General features: G+C 36.6%; 1 protein-coding gene across 1 annotated transcript; it reads left to right on the top strand.

Moving 5' to 3' along the window:
* Nucleotides 1-7,676: 7,676 nt before the first annotated feature.
* LOC146164494 (uncharacterized) lies at nt 7,677-18,828 on the top strand. The gene is made up of 10 exons (XM_083382111.1): nt 7,677-8,248; nt 10,081-10,255; nt 11,326-11,481; nt 11,784-11,920; nt 12,229-12,330; nt 12,752-12,893; nt 13,812-13,946; nt 14,225-14,308; nt 14,781-14,880; nt 16,869-18,828. The coding sequence occupies exons 1-10, from the start codon at nt 8,174-8,176 to the stop codon at nt 17,227-17,229; spliced, it is 1,467 nt and encodes a 488-aa protein (XP_083238237.1). The 5' UTR covers nt 7,677-8,173; the 3' UTR covers nt 17,230-18,828.
* Nucleotides 18,829-19,038: the final 210 nt, after the last annotated feature.

Raw genomic sequence — 19,038 nt, 5'->3', positions numbered from 1 at the left:
GGCTGTGATAATTAAACTTGTGACAGACATAAACTGTAATATATACGACGGATTAGGACCTAATTAAAACTCAAGTCAGACAACATTGAGGGCTTTTTATAGAATATTTGTAAAAATGACCCGACAGTTGTACTTTCTACATTTTGTCTATTTTTTTTTCAGGACAGCAGTCAAGATTAATTTAAATTCAAACAACCACAAAATGCAAAATACATTTACATGGATATTTTATTATAGTTTCGCGCGTTGATATATCTCCCTTTCCACTTTCTAGTCTACCTTTTTCACTTTGTGTACGGTAATGTTCGATAACAATATATTTATACGTTTGCTCTATATTTATACTCTTGTTAGTTAAGTTAGTTAAAAAAGCGTTTTTGAAATTTGCCTTCCGGCCATTGAACATAACATAGGTTTTAGGAATTTTTTAACTATAAAGAATAGTTCATAAAGTTACATCATTGGATTATCGGACTTATGACTGGGGGCGATGTGAAAGAGCTATTCGTCAAATAGCATTTTATAAAGTCGTTTCCCAAACAGTTGTCGACTTACCTGAAGAAACAGGCACCGAAGTCGTTGGATTCTATAACGAGTGTTGATTAGCAGTTTCCGGCGGCGGAAAACCGTGAGTTGGCCCAGGACATTCGGCAAGGTGATTTGCGCGAATTCTGTTCTGGCTGTCAGGAAGTCGGACATAACTCAAAGAATTGGGGTATAAGGCTGACAACAGGCTGGAGAGAAGGTGCTTTATATCGCAACAAGGTAGGACATCTAGCCCACTGGTCGGCAACCGCCGGTCCGCGAGGAGTTCGTTACCGGTCCGTAGCAGGGTTGCGAGATTAAAATTTTGATCAAAACTCAAACCGTACATACAAAGCCGTAAAAAAAACAAAAAACACTAAAAATCTATTAAATGTATTTTTATATTCAAAACACATCAACTTTCGTTGAAATATACTTTCTGGTTGATTAGGTATTATAAAAAAAATCCCAAGTATCAAGCACTCGTGAGGTGACCATATGAGTTAGCCTACATACCACGTTTACAACATCCAAAAATGCATTTTTATTGTAAAATTTAACTCCTCGTACACACAATATATCGAAAACGGATCATATATAATTTGTTATTGATGTTCAAGCATGCCCACCCCAAAGTGCAATAGAATCAAATCATGCAAACAATGCTTATAAACAATTTTCGAAAACCGCATGCATTTTAATTAGGTCATTGAAAAAAATTGTTGTAAATTTCCTTTACTGGATATTTGTTATTTTTAAGGCCGGTCCGCGACAAAATTTCAAGTTTTTAACCGGTCCGCAGTGTAAAAAAGGTTGCCGACCCCTGATCTAGCCAACAATTGCAATTCACGGCAGTGCCAACAAGGCCGGTGAGAATCTTTAGCTCGACCGCATGTTTAACCGGAAATGTAGCACAGGCCAAATGCTGCCCAACTCGTTTTCATAGAGACATAAGAAGGATAAGTAAAACCACAGGTAGCCTAACGATTGGCCTTTTGAAGATAAGGACCAGTTCGAAAAGGCACAGAGAGAAGACACGACAATCATTAAGTTAAGGGACGCAACGGGCGGAGCGGTTAAAGGGGAACAAGTAACCGAATTTGTGGAAAGGCGGACTGCTAAACCGAAAGTTGCAGCAACCGAATCACAAAACGAGAGAAAGGATGAGACAAGTTAGCTAAAAAATAGCGTCATTCAGGCTGCCCATGCTTCCATAATATCCGGGCATATGGCTATCAAAAAGACACCGGACAGGATGTCAAAAAAATATTTTGGTCTGGCATGCGCGACGGCCGAAACCGTGGCAGGGGCAATGGATTAAGAACTCCTGACGAATGTTAAGCGACTTAAGAAGTGAATTCGTCTCGAAGTGCATGCGAAAAGCTAACCGCCTTCTAATTATAATTAGGCGTTCGTGTTCCAATGACCATACTAAAGTAAATGAGGACTAACCAAGACAAGGATAGGGAAGTGAGATAAGCTATACTAGTATGTTGTCGGTCTAAGGAAAAATATGGAGAGATTTAGTCGAATTACTTAAGACACAACACAAAACATTATTACTTTTTATTCTATATAATAATTTCGCATTGTTTAAGCAAAACGCAAAATTTTATAAGAAATTTATATTACGAAGACGAAGAATTTAATTTGTTCTGTTTTTACTGTTACGCAGAGAATTTCAATACAAATTAAGAACGAATTCCAGTGCCGCATTTGAATTTGGGGGGACGCAAGCTTAGTAACTAAGCTTGAGATTTTGAAAATAACTAGCTCTAGTTGTAACGCTTTGAATGAAAGTCGCAATGAAACAATTTATGAAAGCGCGACATTCGCCGCGAAAAATCATAGAAACAATCATTTTGATGAAATATCACGTCTGCTGATTTAACAACGATTGACAGTTATAGGTATTTTTTGTACAAAATAAGATTGTATCTTTTACGTACTCTTTTGCCTGTTTTGGTATGACGTCGTTACAAAGCGAACGAAATGGCACTGGTTGAAATCTGTTTAAGCACACATAAAGTGTACTTCAACAGCAGGAATATTGCAAGTTATTGCGACGAATGCATAATAGTGCTTAAGAGCCCACAGCGTGCTGGATTGTTCATTTAGTTAAACAATGCAAATTCATGTAGATTTTTCCAATTATCGTGCTTACTGCAGTTGTAATTGATTTACATCGCCGTTATAACTCCAGTAGTCCTTTTTTGCCAATAAGACTAAAAGTTTTAAATAGGCTACCATATTTAACATGAACAACGCTGGGTATTTCGCCAATAAAGTAGCGCGTAAGCGTCTTTATTGGGGATTAGCTGGCTCTAACGCTGATATAGCAGCAGTCAGCAAAGGACGCATGTTGGAGAAAAGGAAATATGGAAGAACGATTTTAAACAGGGGTTTTCTGTTAATCAGTGGCCTCCAATCTTTGACCGACCCAATTTAACTAAAATAAAATCAGCATTAATTATACACAATTCCGAAGAACTGTTGGCGCATATGCTTCGTTTTACACATATTCATTGCGCTGAATATGCCCCTCTATAGAGTAATTGGTAGTTAGACCTTAAGGGAAACGCGTTTTTTGCTTCTCATTACTGAGCCACAGGATAAGCTTTTTGTGGAAAGTGGTAATTTTGGCAGATGTGACATGTGATCCATAATTGTACAGTTCCCTTTCAAATTAAAGCCAATGCATTCTGGCGCAATGATGTATATTCCAACATATATTCCGGCGGATATAGAATTAACGTTGAAAATCTCAATAACGCTTATAAATATAAACGCTTTGTAAATATATTTAACCTCTACTATGCAACTGCAAAGATTTACAGAAGCTATTCGAATATTTCTCCTTCGAATATTTCTCCTAAGGCGGCAACTAGTAATATAGCAAGAATAAGGGGGAACCGACAAAAATATCTATTAAGACCAACGACATAATAGTTGCTAAAATCCTAAACATGCTATGCCATTTGCCATGTTTCTGTTTGATTCGAAAAGTATCCATTCCATTGCAAATATTGCAATTAAAATGGTCAGTTGGGCATACATTCGAAATGTTGCTAAAGTCTATAAAATGCTGTTTAATTTGCAAATCAGTCCTTCCATTCCAAGTATTACCATTGCAATCGTTGACTAGTCGTTTCATTCGGCATGTTGTTAATATTCTAAACATGCTATGCTATTTGCCATATTGTTGTAACTTGTTTAATTCGCATAGCAGCCATACCATTTGAAAAGTTGCCCTTACAATCGTTAACTAGACGTTTCATTTAACATGTTGCTAAAATCCTAAACATGCTATGCCATTTGCCATGTTGCTGCTTGAATTGCAAAGTAGCCATTTAATTGTAAGTATTGCCCTTACAATCGTTAACTAGACGTTTCATTTAACATGTTGCTAAAATCCTAAACATGCTACGCCATTTGCAATATTGCTGTTTGAATTGCGAAGTAGCCATTTAATTATAAGTATTGCCATTACAATCGTTAACTAGACGTTTCATTCGACATGTTGTTAAAATTGTAAACATGCTATGCCATTTGCAATGTTGCTGTTTGATTCGCTAAGTAGCCATTCCATTCGTCAATTAGTTGTTTCATTTGACGTGTTAAAATCCTAAAAATGCTAAGCAAAGCGTCAAGTTGTTAAGTCATTAGCCTTTTCTCATGCCATTCGCCAAGTTGCTCTTCAATTTAACATGTTATGAAAAACGCAGAGATGTCATTCGACGTTATGTCGTTTGATTTGTACGCGCCGTATCCGCAAATTTAAAACAATTGTGTCATTGTCACGTTAAAATCAGGTCTTGTACGTTGTAAAGTTAAAGTTGCGGTCTTATTATGTGGTTTCAAAAGCTATTTTGCTATTACATGTCTGAAAGTTGTAAATAAAATTTGTCTAGGTAATCACAAGTAAGATATGTGAATTACAAAGTGGACAAATGGATTGCATAGTAGTCGTTACAATCACCAAATAGCTGTGTAAAATAAAAAGTAGACAAGTAAATCGCCAAGCGTTTGAATCCAAGTTGCTAAATGAAATGCAATGTTGCTATTTGATTTAAAATTTTGATATGTGAATCAACGCTATACCGTAGAATGCGCCTTGGCCTAATAAATACTTCTTATTGAAATCCATAAAGTGGTATTTTTGCGGCTTTGGCTTTCCATAGTTTAGCGCGCCAAGTTTCCCTAACGTATTAATTATACTTTATTTTGTACTAAGGATATTTAATTTTATTCATTAATCACGGTATTGTTACTTAATGGTAAACGGTTCGAAATTAAATTAAAAAATGAACTAAAAAATAACTTGCCGAATCAACGAAGTTTTTTAAGCATTCTATGGTGGAAATGAAAAGCTGGTGATCCGATTAGTGAAATTGAAGCTGTCTTGAGTTTTTCTAGCTTAGGTCTCCTTATTATCTTAGTAATTTTTGCATAGCTATTGATCGATTGATGACCGTTGTTATCTGTGTTGTTTTAAATAATTTACGGCGTATTGTATTATACCTTTAAGTTGGCAAGTTTATTTTGCAACTGGCAGTTTGCTAAGGTTCGTTATATCCCAAAGTTATCAATTAATTGTTTGAACGGTGTACTATGATCCTAGATCAGCGCCACATTTAAAAAAAAATTTAAGATACTTTTTGACTAAACAGCATTGATGAACACGATTTTCGGCGCTGGTCTAGAATCCTAACACGTTTACTTTAACAGTTTCGAAACGAGTTATCAAAGTTACAGTTGCAATGAAAGGCAATATGTTAGAAATAGTATAATAATAATACTTGACCCTCCCAAACTTAAACGCTAACTCCCACCATAACCCAAGTAATGTTAGCAAGATAAACCCTGGACAAAAACTTTCTTCCAGCTACTTTTCCCTAGAAATAAGGCTATGAGTATCACAGTGCACCGCTATACTAATGCAATTGAACTCGAATGGGAAGCATCTATTACAAAACAATCTTCATTTATAAGGTTTTACTTGTGTCACATTGTTATGATAAAGAATTGTTTTGCAATAATTACACTTGTCTAGTACAGTCAAGGTGTAACACACTTTTGCCACACATATTGACTGAAATGTTATATTTAACAGATGGTTTTAAATTAAGGCTGTTAATTAAATTATACTGAGCCGATTCGTACAAGACAGGCGTCATTGGAATTGTATAGAAAAGTTATTTCCGAATCCACAATGGACAGCTCTGGAAAAACTGCCGTAGTTTCAGCCTATAGTAGCTCATTAGTTTTTCTAGTAAAAACTGAAAATATGAATTAGTGTTTATTTGATGTGCGGCCCTTCTGTAAGCATTACATTTCCTAACTGCCCCTCGTGTTAAAAAGGTTGCCCACCCCTGTCCTACATTGTTCCAACAATTGGTAAATCAACGCATAATATTTGTGTTATGTTGCGGGTGAGAGTTGTTATTGGGTGGTTCAAGTAATATAACTGAATATCATAATACTTGACCTAACCATACCAAAACCTTATCCACACCCTAACACAAAAATTGTGCGTTGATTTAACAATTGTTGGAACGCTGTGGTAGGATTTTTGGCCAGGGCTAAAAGCTTTTGCACGGTTAAGTTAAAATAAAACTTGCACTTGTGGCTAACAATCACCCCTTCTGGAAAGTATGCCAGATTTCAACAATATCTTGTGGGTGCACAGCCGATAAAAAATGAGTTTTGCCGATTGCAACTAAGGTTTAAAAGTGCACCCTGCTATCTATAACATTCAGATAATCCAGGTGCATGTCATTTGTTGAGGGTGCAAGTTAAAGAACTGCTGATACACTTGCCAAACTTTCTTTAGTTGCCCATCACCCAGTCGGGAAAGTATGGCAGATTTCGACGATATCCCACAGGTGCAGTGCCGAAATAATTGGGGTGACCAGGTGCAACAAAGGTAAAAAAAGTGCATCTCGGTGCACTTTATGATTTTCGGAGGAACTCTCTATTGCATACATTGTACTGTAAACGTTGCCGCACAAGCTTTTTACATATTTGGGGTGGAGTTCAGGTTTTTCGGGGTGCATTTTTAAAAGGTTTAAAAAAATTTCGAACAAGCTAGCCTTATAAATAGCCTTCAAATATTTGATTTTAATATAGTATTTGAATTCAGTTACAGCCTTTATTATAGATAAATATTGTATACAGGGTTGTTCCGAAGCAAAAATTTGCACCCGGACCAAATAACACTCGCCAAATTTGTTGGCATGCAGTGTTCAAATTTTCGTCCTAGCGCTGTCATTTCTTGGGTTATAGTTAAGCTGTCTTAAAGTTTCTGTACGTATATAAACATTAGTTTTTTATAAAATTCAAGTCGTTCTAAAAACGTGTTTTTTAGCCAGAATATTTTTTACAATTGTTAGTGCAAATAAAACACTAATAACTTAGTAGCTACAGCCACCCTGTTTTGCATTTTTCTAAAAATCCTCGCGCTCCCTTTTTTTCGTATTCTGTTTTTTTCTGTGCTTAAAGGAAGTTTTAACACAGGTTGCTTTGCGCCACAAACAAAGCGACACATTTCGCCTAACGCTATATAGTTACTGGTTGAGCAGCTAATGACTAAATAAAATAAAAACTTACAACGTTTAAGGTAAACAATCAACCTCATAAGTCATAACTCTTTAACACTGCACGTCTTTTGATTGTTTGCTGATAAGTGATTTTTTAACGGGACAAAGAATCGTTATTACGAGCTTCGAACGTGACTTCGATTAACCTTATTATGGTTTTTGCGCCTGAGTGTTTAACCAAATAACCGGCGCTAAGTAACATTTCACTTAGTAGTTGTGCTTAACACAAGTTGTCCTTAAATTTTTCGCCGAATCCACTCGCCAGTCGGGCGAGTGGGTTTAAATCAGCACTTGCATTGGCGAGCGGGCGAGTGCTTAAGTCCAACCCTGGTATATATTTATTTATTTCTAGTTATACAATTTTTTTTGTTTTTGTGCGCTGTATGTTTAAAGGCTTTTAAATTAGTCAAACAAATGTTATGCTTTTTAGATTCGTTGGAATGTGCAATACATTTCCAAGTTAATCAGTAACTGTAATTTTATGTGGTTGTAAATGTGTTGTTGCTAGATTCCAGGTTTTATGCCTTATTATACTAAATGTTTTTCAGCAAGTGTAAGGTTAAGGCAGGCTTGTCCTTCAAAGTGTTAACTGCATAAAACTGTTGCTAAACACATAAGTTTTATTAAATATATAAGGACTACTTTTATTAAGCTTTGTAAATAAAGAAGAAGTTGAAACAGTTGAAGAGTCACACTGCCAAAGTCATTTACAATATAAAGTCCAGCAAAGCTGAACCAAGTTACATCTGACTTCAACTTGCTTATTGACCTACTATTGAAGTGAGGATTTTTTGCAGAAAATTTCAAGAAAACCAATTTTTCTTTAACTGTACCACATCAACTTACCTAACACATACTCTGCAAATATTACCTAACAAGTAACAAGCCAAGTTTGATTTGTCACTGGCACTACAAAGAAAGAACATTCAGTTTCCAGCATTTGTTTTCTTCTTTCTATCATTGGATACCAAGCCAACTTGTAACCTACGAAGGACAACCAGAGAGTGTTGGTTGCTGGGCAGTGGGGTTACCATGCCCCGTGCTTAAGCATGGCCAAGACCCCTCCCGCCACAATCGACTTTGCACCAGCTTGGTTGAACTTCAATACCAATTCCAAAGTAACGGTAGGTTGAATGCAAATACTTGAAAAAACTTTTGTCTTCTAGTTCATTGTTATACCTTATGTTTATGTTGTATGCATAGTTACCAATCATGTCTGACATGAGCAATATAGAGCTAAAATTTGCACTAGTCCAGACTAAATGACACTTACCCAACTATATAGAAATGCTGTCTGCAAATTTCCATCCTTATAATTGTTTTACTGAGTATTAATATAAACTCCCTGTGCTTTTTAAATAATTTTAGTATAGCCGCCTTAGATGTTTAACCGGGCCATTGAATGCGTACAAGGGCGTATGCAGGAATTCTAAAAGGGGGGGGGGGGATATGGGGGTCCCGAATTTTCAATTTTGGGAATTCGCTGTTTTTCCGTCTGACGTTAATGACGCATAAAATAGTGACAGATATGACGTCATAAAACAGCGATTGTAATGACGTCATAAATAATAAAAAATATCATCAGAAACAGCTAATTAACGTCCAGCAAAAGCAAACTTTTAGACGCAAAGCACACACGTGCGTCGCCGACAATCCTGCCAGCTGCGTATCCGCTTAGTGTGTAATCGTTAACTTCAGGAGAAATATATGTGATCGATTTTGGTAAATCCATTTACGGGACTACGCTAAATTAAAAGCACGTCTTTCGCCACCTGCAATACTAAACGAAGATCGCTTTTCCCCGGTGTTATTTGATTAGCGCAACATCTACAAAAACGCCACTTCAATAGTTAATATAGTTAAGTTTTTTAACCTTTTTAACTGAGTGTACACCTGGCGAGCTTTTTTTCAAAACAGAATTTTTAAAAATTTCTCGTAAGTTTTTATTACATTGCCGAAAATGAAAATAAAATAAATGTTAGAAAATATGTGTCCAATATTTTTGAATACGTTTTCCGTTTGTCCGTGACGGACTTTGCAGCCTTCCACGGCGCAACGATAGAGAAGCGCTAATCTAGTTAGACAGCATCAAAACGTAAAAAGAAAATTTGTAGTTAAAATATTCAAAAATTATTTAAAATGGACTTGTGTATAGTTTGTCGAAGAGGCAGCGGGCCCGATGAATTACAGAGACCGCTTAATTGACTATTATTTATTTTTATTAATTGTCGAACACACACTTGCTGATCAGCCAACCCGAACGAATAACTAAAGGCAAAAGAGAAAAGAAACAAAAAAGGCGTTTTGCGAGTTTGGTTTCGCATTAGCAAGACGTTTGACCCAATTACACTGAAAAAAACATGCAGCCTCGGACGGTGAGGTAAACCCTGACAAAAACGAACAAAAAACGTTAATGTCACTTCCGAAAAGGAGGGGGGTCCAAACCCCTAAACTTTTCTAAAAATGCCTGGTGGACCCATTGCAATTATTTTATTATTTTGGGATCCTATAAAAATTAAAGCGGCAGTTGACCAATGTTTTCTCGCTGATAGTGCAATTACAGCATAATAAATAGATGCTTTATGAAGACACAAGAGATGATATATTATCAAATATTAAAGCATAATGAAAGACTAATTATGGCAGATAAAACATAGACTAATATTTAAAAAAAATTGCTGTAGAAAAACTTAAAGACTAATTCTCTTCGCGGACCCTCTGAAGCTGTTGTGCAGACCCCATGTGGTCCGCAGACCCCAGTTTGGGAAACGCTGGGCTAGAGGGGAGGAGTTCAAAATCTCAACCTCAATAAGTTACAATTAGTTTAAAAAACACTCTTTTCTACCTTTCTGTTGTGCTAAAAACAAAATTTTATTAAATATATGTTCAGATAACAAAAGTTGTTCTGTATCTGGGTAACTAGAAACTTCATGCCATACTGTTTTTAAATTTATAGAAGCAAAATAAATCAGCGGATCACCACACTGTGTCCAGCTACCTTGGTAAAACGTCCCAGAATCGTCCGAACCAGTTTTTGTGGAGTGGGTCCGACCAAAAAGCGGCAGCAACTTACAGCAATGCTGCCGACTGTGGTCACTGGCCAGCGCAAAATGGTCTGAATGTACAGACCGGTAGGTTATATAATTTTATGCTAAATATTATGTTCTGTCATATTGTTGTTTTTAAATATTTTTTTATCTAACGAAATGCATAAAAGCAGCCTATTGTGTTTATGTTTAAATTGTCGAAAATGTTTGCATTGAGTAATACCACACCATAAACCAATATATAAATATAGGACAAGTAAATCTAAACTAAAAAAATTTAAACAACAATAATTTTTTCTAATGTTTTTTGTCCTGCATTCAAAAATATTAATAAACCTAAATTAAGAAGAGGTTAGGGTGCCAGAAATCTTTTGGTTTTTGTGATTTAAGGGAAATTATTGTTAAAATCATTTACTGCCAATTTTATATAATTTTCCTGATGTAACCTGCTATTCTTTAAGATGCCAAACTATTACTTTGTCATCACAGCAGTTATGTGTAAAATGTTACTTGTGAGTGCTCCAACATTATATTATATTGTACAGACATCATACTCTCTATCATTTAACTTATGGTAACGTTTTTCCAAGACAAAACCAGACATTATCAGTAAGTTTAATTTTTTATTTACACCAAACTTGCAACAACCTCTTTTAATATTAACTGTTTAGTACTCAAATTATTTATAAATTGTTTCATATCATCATTCAGCTGCTTTGATACCTTCCCACTCAAGTATGCATTCCAGGGTTTATGATCTCTGGCCTTTGAATATATTGAAAATAGACCAATATATATCGTTTTCTGATAATATCAAACAATATTTTTCTTTTACCAATATATTAATATCGCTAAATCAATATTTTACTTCAACAATGTGATGTAGTTTTTCCTCAAAATCTAGAAATTTTTTTTATCATTTTTGACAATTTTTTTTGTTTAGCATCATGCCAACTTAATAAACAAAATAATATTTAATTATAGGTAGATAAACTGAACTTCATAATTTTTTTTCATTAGTTAAAATTTTGACTTTAAACCCTGGGGTATATATATAAAATAGTTATAGGTATCGGGTTTGGTTGGCAAAAAAACAAAATTGGATATCGTTATCGGTCTGAAAAATTGATAAATTAGTGGTCAATTGTTAACAGAATCAAATTCACAATGGAGTCCTCTGTATTATGCAAGAGCCGAAAGAAAAGTTGATGCAAGTATCCGAAAGTTGGATTTAGACTTTCCAAGTCTCGGCACGAATGTTGGTAGCACTACCTCAAGTTCTCCTGTTATTCAGTCCAAAAGCATGTGGAGTAAGTACCTGCAGCAGTACCCCATTTCCCTGCCTGAATCGTTTTCTTTTTAAAATAGATTTTGTTTTATATTATTGTGTGTTTAAGAGTTTGGTAAAAACTATTTCAGCGATCACAACAACCATACAGTAATTTATCTTTTTGGAATATATATCAGTTTTCACCAAAGTTTAGTTTTTAATCTATAATCAAATAAAATCTGACTAAAAAATTGTGGGGCCTGTCTAGATATTAATCATTACTTTTGGGATATAATTATAATCTAGTCCTAATTATTTAATAATTATATTTGTTATTTGCAGGCAAGCCTCTGGTTGTTAAAGTGCAAGATTCAAATAGTGCATCTGAACAAGAATTAGAAGAAGCTGAACGTCGTTTCGATCAAACTACCAGCATTTACAAAAGTCTCGTACCAAAGGCTAATATTCCCAATAATAAGGTTGGTCAATATTTTTGTCAAACTTACTCAACAGGATGATGACAAAGTGAAATAACTAAAATAGTTCTTATACATTTACCAATTACTGCGTAAAATTTGATTTTAGTTGTTTTAAAAAATGTATGCCTAAATATTGTTGGGTAACATAAAAAAAAATATAAAAAATACCTAAATATTGTTGGGTAACATAAATATTAGGGTGGTAAACCTATGACAATTAATTTTTATTGAAGTCCTAAAAAAATGTTTTTCAATTATCAATATGTATATTTTAAGATGATGCCAAATTTTTGTATTTATTTGATCAGCCATCATACCGTAGAACAGTCAGTGTCCCTTCAAGTCTACAGCGTGAGGATAACAGGCATGCTGGCACCAAAGATTTAAATGCAACATCAAAGCACACAACAGTAGGTTTTTTTATTTTTTAAATAAAACATGGCCAACTTATGTAGTTGTTTTTGTTCAATTCAGTAGATTAGTAAAGTGAATTTTAATGATAGCACTTGACACGTTATGCTGTCAAAAGAATTGTACCTTACTTTGGTTTTGTAATTTACTTTTGATAACCTGTCATTTCACCAAACCCCTAAGAAATATTATTAGAGGCAAAAAAATCCCGAAAATATATCTTAGCTTTCTGTAATTGGTATGTGCAGTGCATGTAAAGTCAAGCGTTTAGTTATAGTTATTTGGTCAAGCTAAAGTAAACTCGATTTTACACAATACAGCTGTACTATTGTAGTGTTGTAGCCAATCTAAAATACAAATCAAAAATGTTGTAAAAACCGCCGAACGTATTGCCTCATTTTCATTACGCTTTTTCTGCAGGCCTTTTCGAAAAAGATCGCCAGCCCGGCTGGAAAGCGATCGCCGCATTCTCAGGGAAGGAAAATCATACCTCAATCTGCAGCCGTCGCCGTTTCGCAAAGGCCAGCCATGCTCGCCCTAACTGTCAAGCACAACCGCAGAGGTGGGTCAAGTTGCTGGCACGATCGACTTGAAATGTTCGAATGTACATCACACGCTCATCTGTGATCTTTCGCGTTTTGTTTGCAGTGCTGTTGTCAAAGAAACTGCAACGCTTAATTGATCCTGTTTGCGATATATTTGTATTATTTTTAGAAAACATACAATGCGTAAAACATAGTGTACGATAATAGCTTGTTTTTTAGCAGATTTAAAAACAATCAACCTTAACCTAGGTGTACCAAGAACTGTCAATAAGCCATGTTATGAAAAATAGTTGTACTTTTGTATTGAATATTTTTTCTTACAATTTGTCGTGTTAAAATTACATAGAACTATACATTGCCACTATTGTTGGTTTTAATTGAATGATTAAGCGCGCCACTGGGTCTGGTTTATTCATTTAAGAGATTAAACTATAGGTTACAAGAGTATTGAGTATTACCGCAAACGATTGGTTTTTCGCTCTTGTAGCTATTCGACTTCGTAAAAATGTTTTGAAGTACATTCCTCCAATGTTTTACTGTGCTTTTGATGTAACGGCTAGCACGGTTCGCGGTATGACTCATATTGTTCATATGCCGCAGCCAGGGAAAAACACGACGTTCTATACCAACGCATCAATAATGTGAATTATAAATACGGCTACCTGCTAGCTTACCCCCAAAACGCCACCTCGACTTGCAGTTAAAGTATTTTCAACGTGGCAGTAGTTTAAATTTAAAAACCTAATTACTTTGTCGCCAAACTTTCAATGCAAACAATAACAAGCCTAAATGCCTTTTCTGCATATGTCAGACTTATGCTTATGCGCAGCTTTACGCGTTCTGTGATCGCACTGTAATTTTGACAGCGCTTTTACTACTTAAAATAATGACTCAGTTAAGAAAACTATAAAATGCCTATGTCGTTTCTGTTAAAGGAAAGAATCCATTTCTGAGCGAAACAAAAGGCGACGAAGCTTGTTTGACCGACGAAGACATTCAGCAGCAGCCTGTCGAAAATACACCGAAGCCTAAAAACTTACACGAAGACGTGAAACTGTTTCAGCCTGCGCGTAAGTTTCGTCTGGATGTCGCTAATTGAATATTATGTTTCGTTAAAAAAATAGAGTGTTGTGCACACCATTTGACAATGTTTTAAGTCGTTTGTCTAAAAAATATTTGGGATCGTATTGCTAGTTAAAAGAAAGAAATTACAGAAATACTGCCATGTCTTCACATAACGACAAGTCATTTTAGCTAGATGACCTTTTGGGTTGCTTCCAGCTGGCATGCTTTGTACTCTTGACTTGTTTTCTGTTGCATTTTAATGTATATATTTGCTTGATTCCAGTAATCGCTGATCGTTCAGACGAATCTTATCCGAAAGATAAAGAACAACCGATTGACTATTGGGATGAGGTGTCTACCACTCAAGGTAAATGCAGTGGTTCTTACCTTTTTCTATTTGTTGTATTATTATAAAGCCAAACTTTCCCATTTACACCACAATAATGCCGAGAAACAATAAATGCCGAGAAAAAGTCAACAAAGTAACTTGGCATTAGAAAAATCTTTCCCTGAAAACAAGTCTAAATAGTTGACTGATTTTACCGATTGTCGTATGGCCTTCATTTATGTTGAGAACACTCTTCATAATTTTTTTTTTATTATTTCCTGACATAGCTTTCATACCACCCTAGATTTTCGGGTTGCGCCTGTTTCAAAAAGATTGTTTTTAGACAGTCAATTGAAGTTGGTCGTTACCGTGTAGTAAAAAAAAACATGCATAAAACAACTTCTCAGATTTTTGGTTTGTGTGTAAAAATGAAAGAAAAGCCCGCTTTACCAAGGCTCGTCAGTTCGAATATCTCACACTCGCTGTTTTTTTTTTGTTTGTTTGTTTTCAGCTGACCGGCGCTTTCCGATCTGCACCAAGCGCGAAAACAACGACTATGCCACTTCTGCGGTGCTTCCCCCACTTTCTAGTTCGCTCGAGGCAGAATACAGGTTTGTTGTTGCTGTTGTTTTTAAAACATACATCTTGTTGTTTCTGACAAGAAGGCAATCAAAAGACAAATCTGTTAGTGTTATTATCTTTGTTTGAACGTTTAAAACTATGAACAAAGGCCCCACTCGTACTAAAAAAAGCCATCTCCCACTAGGAATACTACATGTCATAGGAATAGGTTTTCGCTGTGTATAATTGCACATCAAGTTTATGTCCAAAATTTATGTGTAAATTTTTGTAGTATTTTTTTGAGCATTAAATGATTTTTTTTTTCGCCATTAAGTCTTGATCGTATTCTAAAAAAGTTTGCAAAATGATTACGCTTAAGCCCTATTCCTAATTACCATAGCTACATGATTTCGCAAATGAGCACTTGTATGTCGTAGTGCGATCGTCATAATTTACTTGATATGCCTCGCTTCACGTATATATATAGCGAGAACCGCACGCTTTCATTCCTCACAAAAGTTTCTTACTTACGCAAGTTTGACAACGAAGCGACATGCCGAAATCGAATTCATCGCCTGTCTGAAACAATTAAGGCGATCGACTGAGCGCTTTTGTCGGCTAAGCGGATAGCTTGATGTAGTTTTTCCCGTGAGAACTCGATCGCTCAGTTTGACACAAGCGACGATGCGACGATGTCTCATTCGAACTTATTAGATTTGAACCTGGCAAACAGCATCCGAATGCGGAAACGCTTCGTCGCCTGTTAGTCTGTGTCTCTATAATGAACAAACATCGGCGCCATAGAAGGTTATATTCTGTTTCTTCGCCCTTTTCGATTAAAATCTTGTCGGTGGTTTAGTGGCATATGAGACCTTAATCTCTGTAGCTAGTTTAATATATTATATATTTGGATATATTTGCATTAATTTAACAAATAAAATGTATTATTGTCGTATGAATTACACTTAAAAACCACATCATCACATGTATGAATAGGAGGATTATTTGCTTGTGGACATAGGTGCCGAACCTTCGAAATTCCAGGGCGTTTTTTAAATCTGTACAAAATGCTTAGTTTAGTAATATCACCAACAAAACGTAATAGTACTTGGGAAAACGATTAGCGCTTCCGTATTTTATCATTGAAACAATGCGTTGTGTTACGCGTAATTTCGTCGTGACAAATTGCAAATGCGCGCTCTAAAACATTGGAGGACAACGTACAGTGGCGAACTACTCTGATTACAACAAATAAATTATTAAAGTGCTGTCTGTTAGTGAACAATATAATACTTTCACGATACACGTTTGTTATTCACCATACTTAATGCTAAAGCGTTTAACTTATACTTTCTGACAAAGTCGCACATACCCGAAAATCTGGCGAGCAAAGCGAACGCAAACATAGGCTTCACCGTTGTGGTATCATTAAAGTAATGATATTGAACGATAAGTGTATTTTATGTTGGTAGCGATTGGAAGCTTTTGCTTTAGATTTAACGTTTTCTTATTGTATTGAGAGACCAAACGCCAAAGCGGGTTTTGAAATTTAGGATTTGTTGCATACGAAGCAGTGTGTAAAACCCCATATTAAAGGTAAAAACAGGTTGGCAGTTCTGTCTATTTCAGGCTCATTTAACGGGTTGATGCAGATTTTGCCCGAAGAGGTGTTACCCCGACAGAAATTTAAATCAGCTTATATGCTTGACCTAAATTAGGGTTCGGGAACCTTTTTTCAGACTCGTGTCACAGCCAAGCTTAAAATGTCTCGGCGGGCCCGTTATTAAGTTTGAACTGACAATTTTTTGGTTTACAATTGAAAATTGATCTTAGAAGAAGGCGGGTAAATTTACCGAGTATACGAAGTTGGCGAAAGGTTATAGTTTCAGGGTAATAATGGCGCATTGGGGATGAGAAAAAAACTTCAAAACGGTTCTGGATGCATAAACATGATCCGCGCAAAGCGATAAAAAACAAATGCATTTATGCTGTTAAAATACATAAAAAACTAACGTTTAACTTCCTTTCTTCGCCCCAGACTGCTGCGCGAGATGGGCTGGACAGAAGACCGTCGAAGCTTGGCGCGCGACTCGGCCGCCGCGGCCGGCGGCGTTGATGAGGTCGACGAGACCGATGAAGACGGCGTCGATCAGCCGCTTACCGACGACGAAATTCGCGAGTTTTTCACCCGAAACAAGTGCAAGGGTCTCCTGTCTGTGCCCTCCGTCTCCCATCGATCCTCAGCATTTCGCAACGCGCTTAACACCTGGAGCGTTGGTCGCGTGGGGGCCGGCGAGGGCGCTGTTAGGTTTTCGAGTTACCGCGAGGTGGCGACGGAGAGCCTCCAGGACGGGCGATCGTCTCCCGAAAGCCAGCTGTCGTTTTCCGACTCCGATTAGCGCTCTCGTTTCCCAAATTGTAATTTTTTGTCCAGAGTGCAGAAAGTAATAATTACACTTTTCGGTAATGATTTTGTGTCGCTGTTTGCCTGACTTAAATTGCTGTCAGCTTGAATTTGTTTCCCCATTAAACTTAGCCGGTGTTGAAAAATTTTAGAATTTTGTAAGCGTCAAGACACGAGTTATGTCGGACCTCTTCTGACTGCGATATTTCGTTTAAACCACCCGTCCACTTGCTCTACTGCCACCGAACCGCCATTCATCTCACTGAGCGACGATACACTTACAAACCTCGAAGCGCACGGCCGATTTCGAATCTCCTGCCCATAAAATTTCAACGCACTTTATTGAGCTCTGCCCGCTACGAATGTTCGTCGTAACATGTCGATATCTTATCCTTGCGCGTATCATATGTTTAAAATGCCTGTACAGCAAAGGAATATTCTGTTTTCGTGAATAAAGATTGGGCATGTTACACAGCGGATTTCGATAGATTCGATTGTTTATTGTGTGATAATATCAACGGCAAGATAATGGGACGCGGTTGTTTTTCGTGGAGCACGGGAAGACGTATAGCTTTGTGTCCCCAGCTAATTAGACTATAGTTGGCATACGAGGCCTTAACATTCACTTTACGTTTAAAAACGCGCGTTTTTGTCGAGTTCAACATACTTAACTACTGTCTCAGGCGAAAAACTTATTTGGCTTTATGAAAAAAGCCAATTGCGAGTACAACATACTGATTTGCCATTATACTATCTCACCGCTTCTGTTAGAGTTGCGAACACGTGCATTACCATGTAAAAGAAATGTAACACTTCCTCTACTATCGCTCCCTTTATTTTCAGCGAGCTTTCACACACGTTTTGTAGCAGTTCTTATGCTTTGCTTCACTGTAGATCGGCACCTGTGTGAAATTACGCTATTTTGGTAAACGCGAAATGTTTGCTAATAAATTCGCAGCCATGTTATTGCGATCGTAAATTCGCAGCCCCCTTTAATTTAAATGCTTTCTATAGCTACGTTATTGCGATCGTCCGCGAAAATCACAAAATTTTAAGAAAATACCAAAATGCATTGACACCTGTTGCGTATATCGGGATCTCTCTCTCGACACAAATTAACGAAAGCTGTGACTGACTGCGGTACTTCTCTCTATCGGGGGTTTATGTAAATTTTATGTTCACGTCGGCCCTTCAGTGTAGGCTGTGATCTGGTGCGCTTTCGGCAGGAAAATCGACTCTTCCTATCTTTCACTCGTCATCTCCGCCCTTCATGTCTAAGGCAAAATTCGGCTTAGAGTGGCATCTGCTGTTGTTATTTTTTCGTTTGTTCTTGTTTGTTGAATTTCTCCAGCCACGCCTTTCGCGTTATTTCGATATGTGTGTGTGCGCGTGCGTGACGGCGCTGAAGTGATTTTACTAAAGTTCGCGTTTTAGCTTTTCCTTGGCGATACACCGGCGACGCTTGTTTGATTGTTTGGTCGCATCACCTCTTCTCTTCTTTTTCTTAATTTTAGATTTCTAGAAAAATTTTCGCGTGTCGGACTGCATACTCAAGAACAGATTTATCGACGAATAAAGTTTACCCAAATTGGAATCCTTCGTTTGATATCGCCATATAGTTACTAAATCTAGTTCGTTTGGTTTACGTTTATTTACTGAAGTCTAAAAAAAAGTCTGAATGCATTAAGGATTTTTCAATTAACACTTGTTTTGAAAATGTAATGTACTTTTCAAATTAAACACCAATATTTTAATTAGGCCTTTATGAACCCCCTCAACGTAGTCTAGGTACTCCCACCGGCTT

This window comes from Ascidiella aspersa, chromosome 2 (assembly GCF_963924565.1).
Source record: "Ascidiella aspersa chromosome 2, kaAscAspe10.2, whole genome shotgun sequence".
In the NCBI taxonomy this organism is placed as follows: Eukaryota; Metazoa; Chordata; class Ascidiacea; order Phlebobranchia; family Ascidiidae; genus Ascidiella; species Ascidiella aspersa.
Note: the sequence above shows the minus strand (reverse complement) of the source record. Positions and strands in the feature narration are given on the sequence as shown.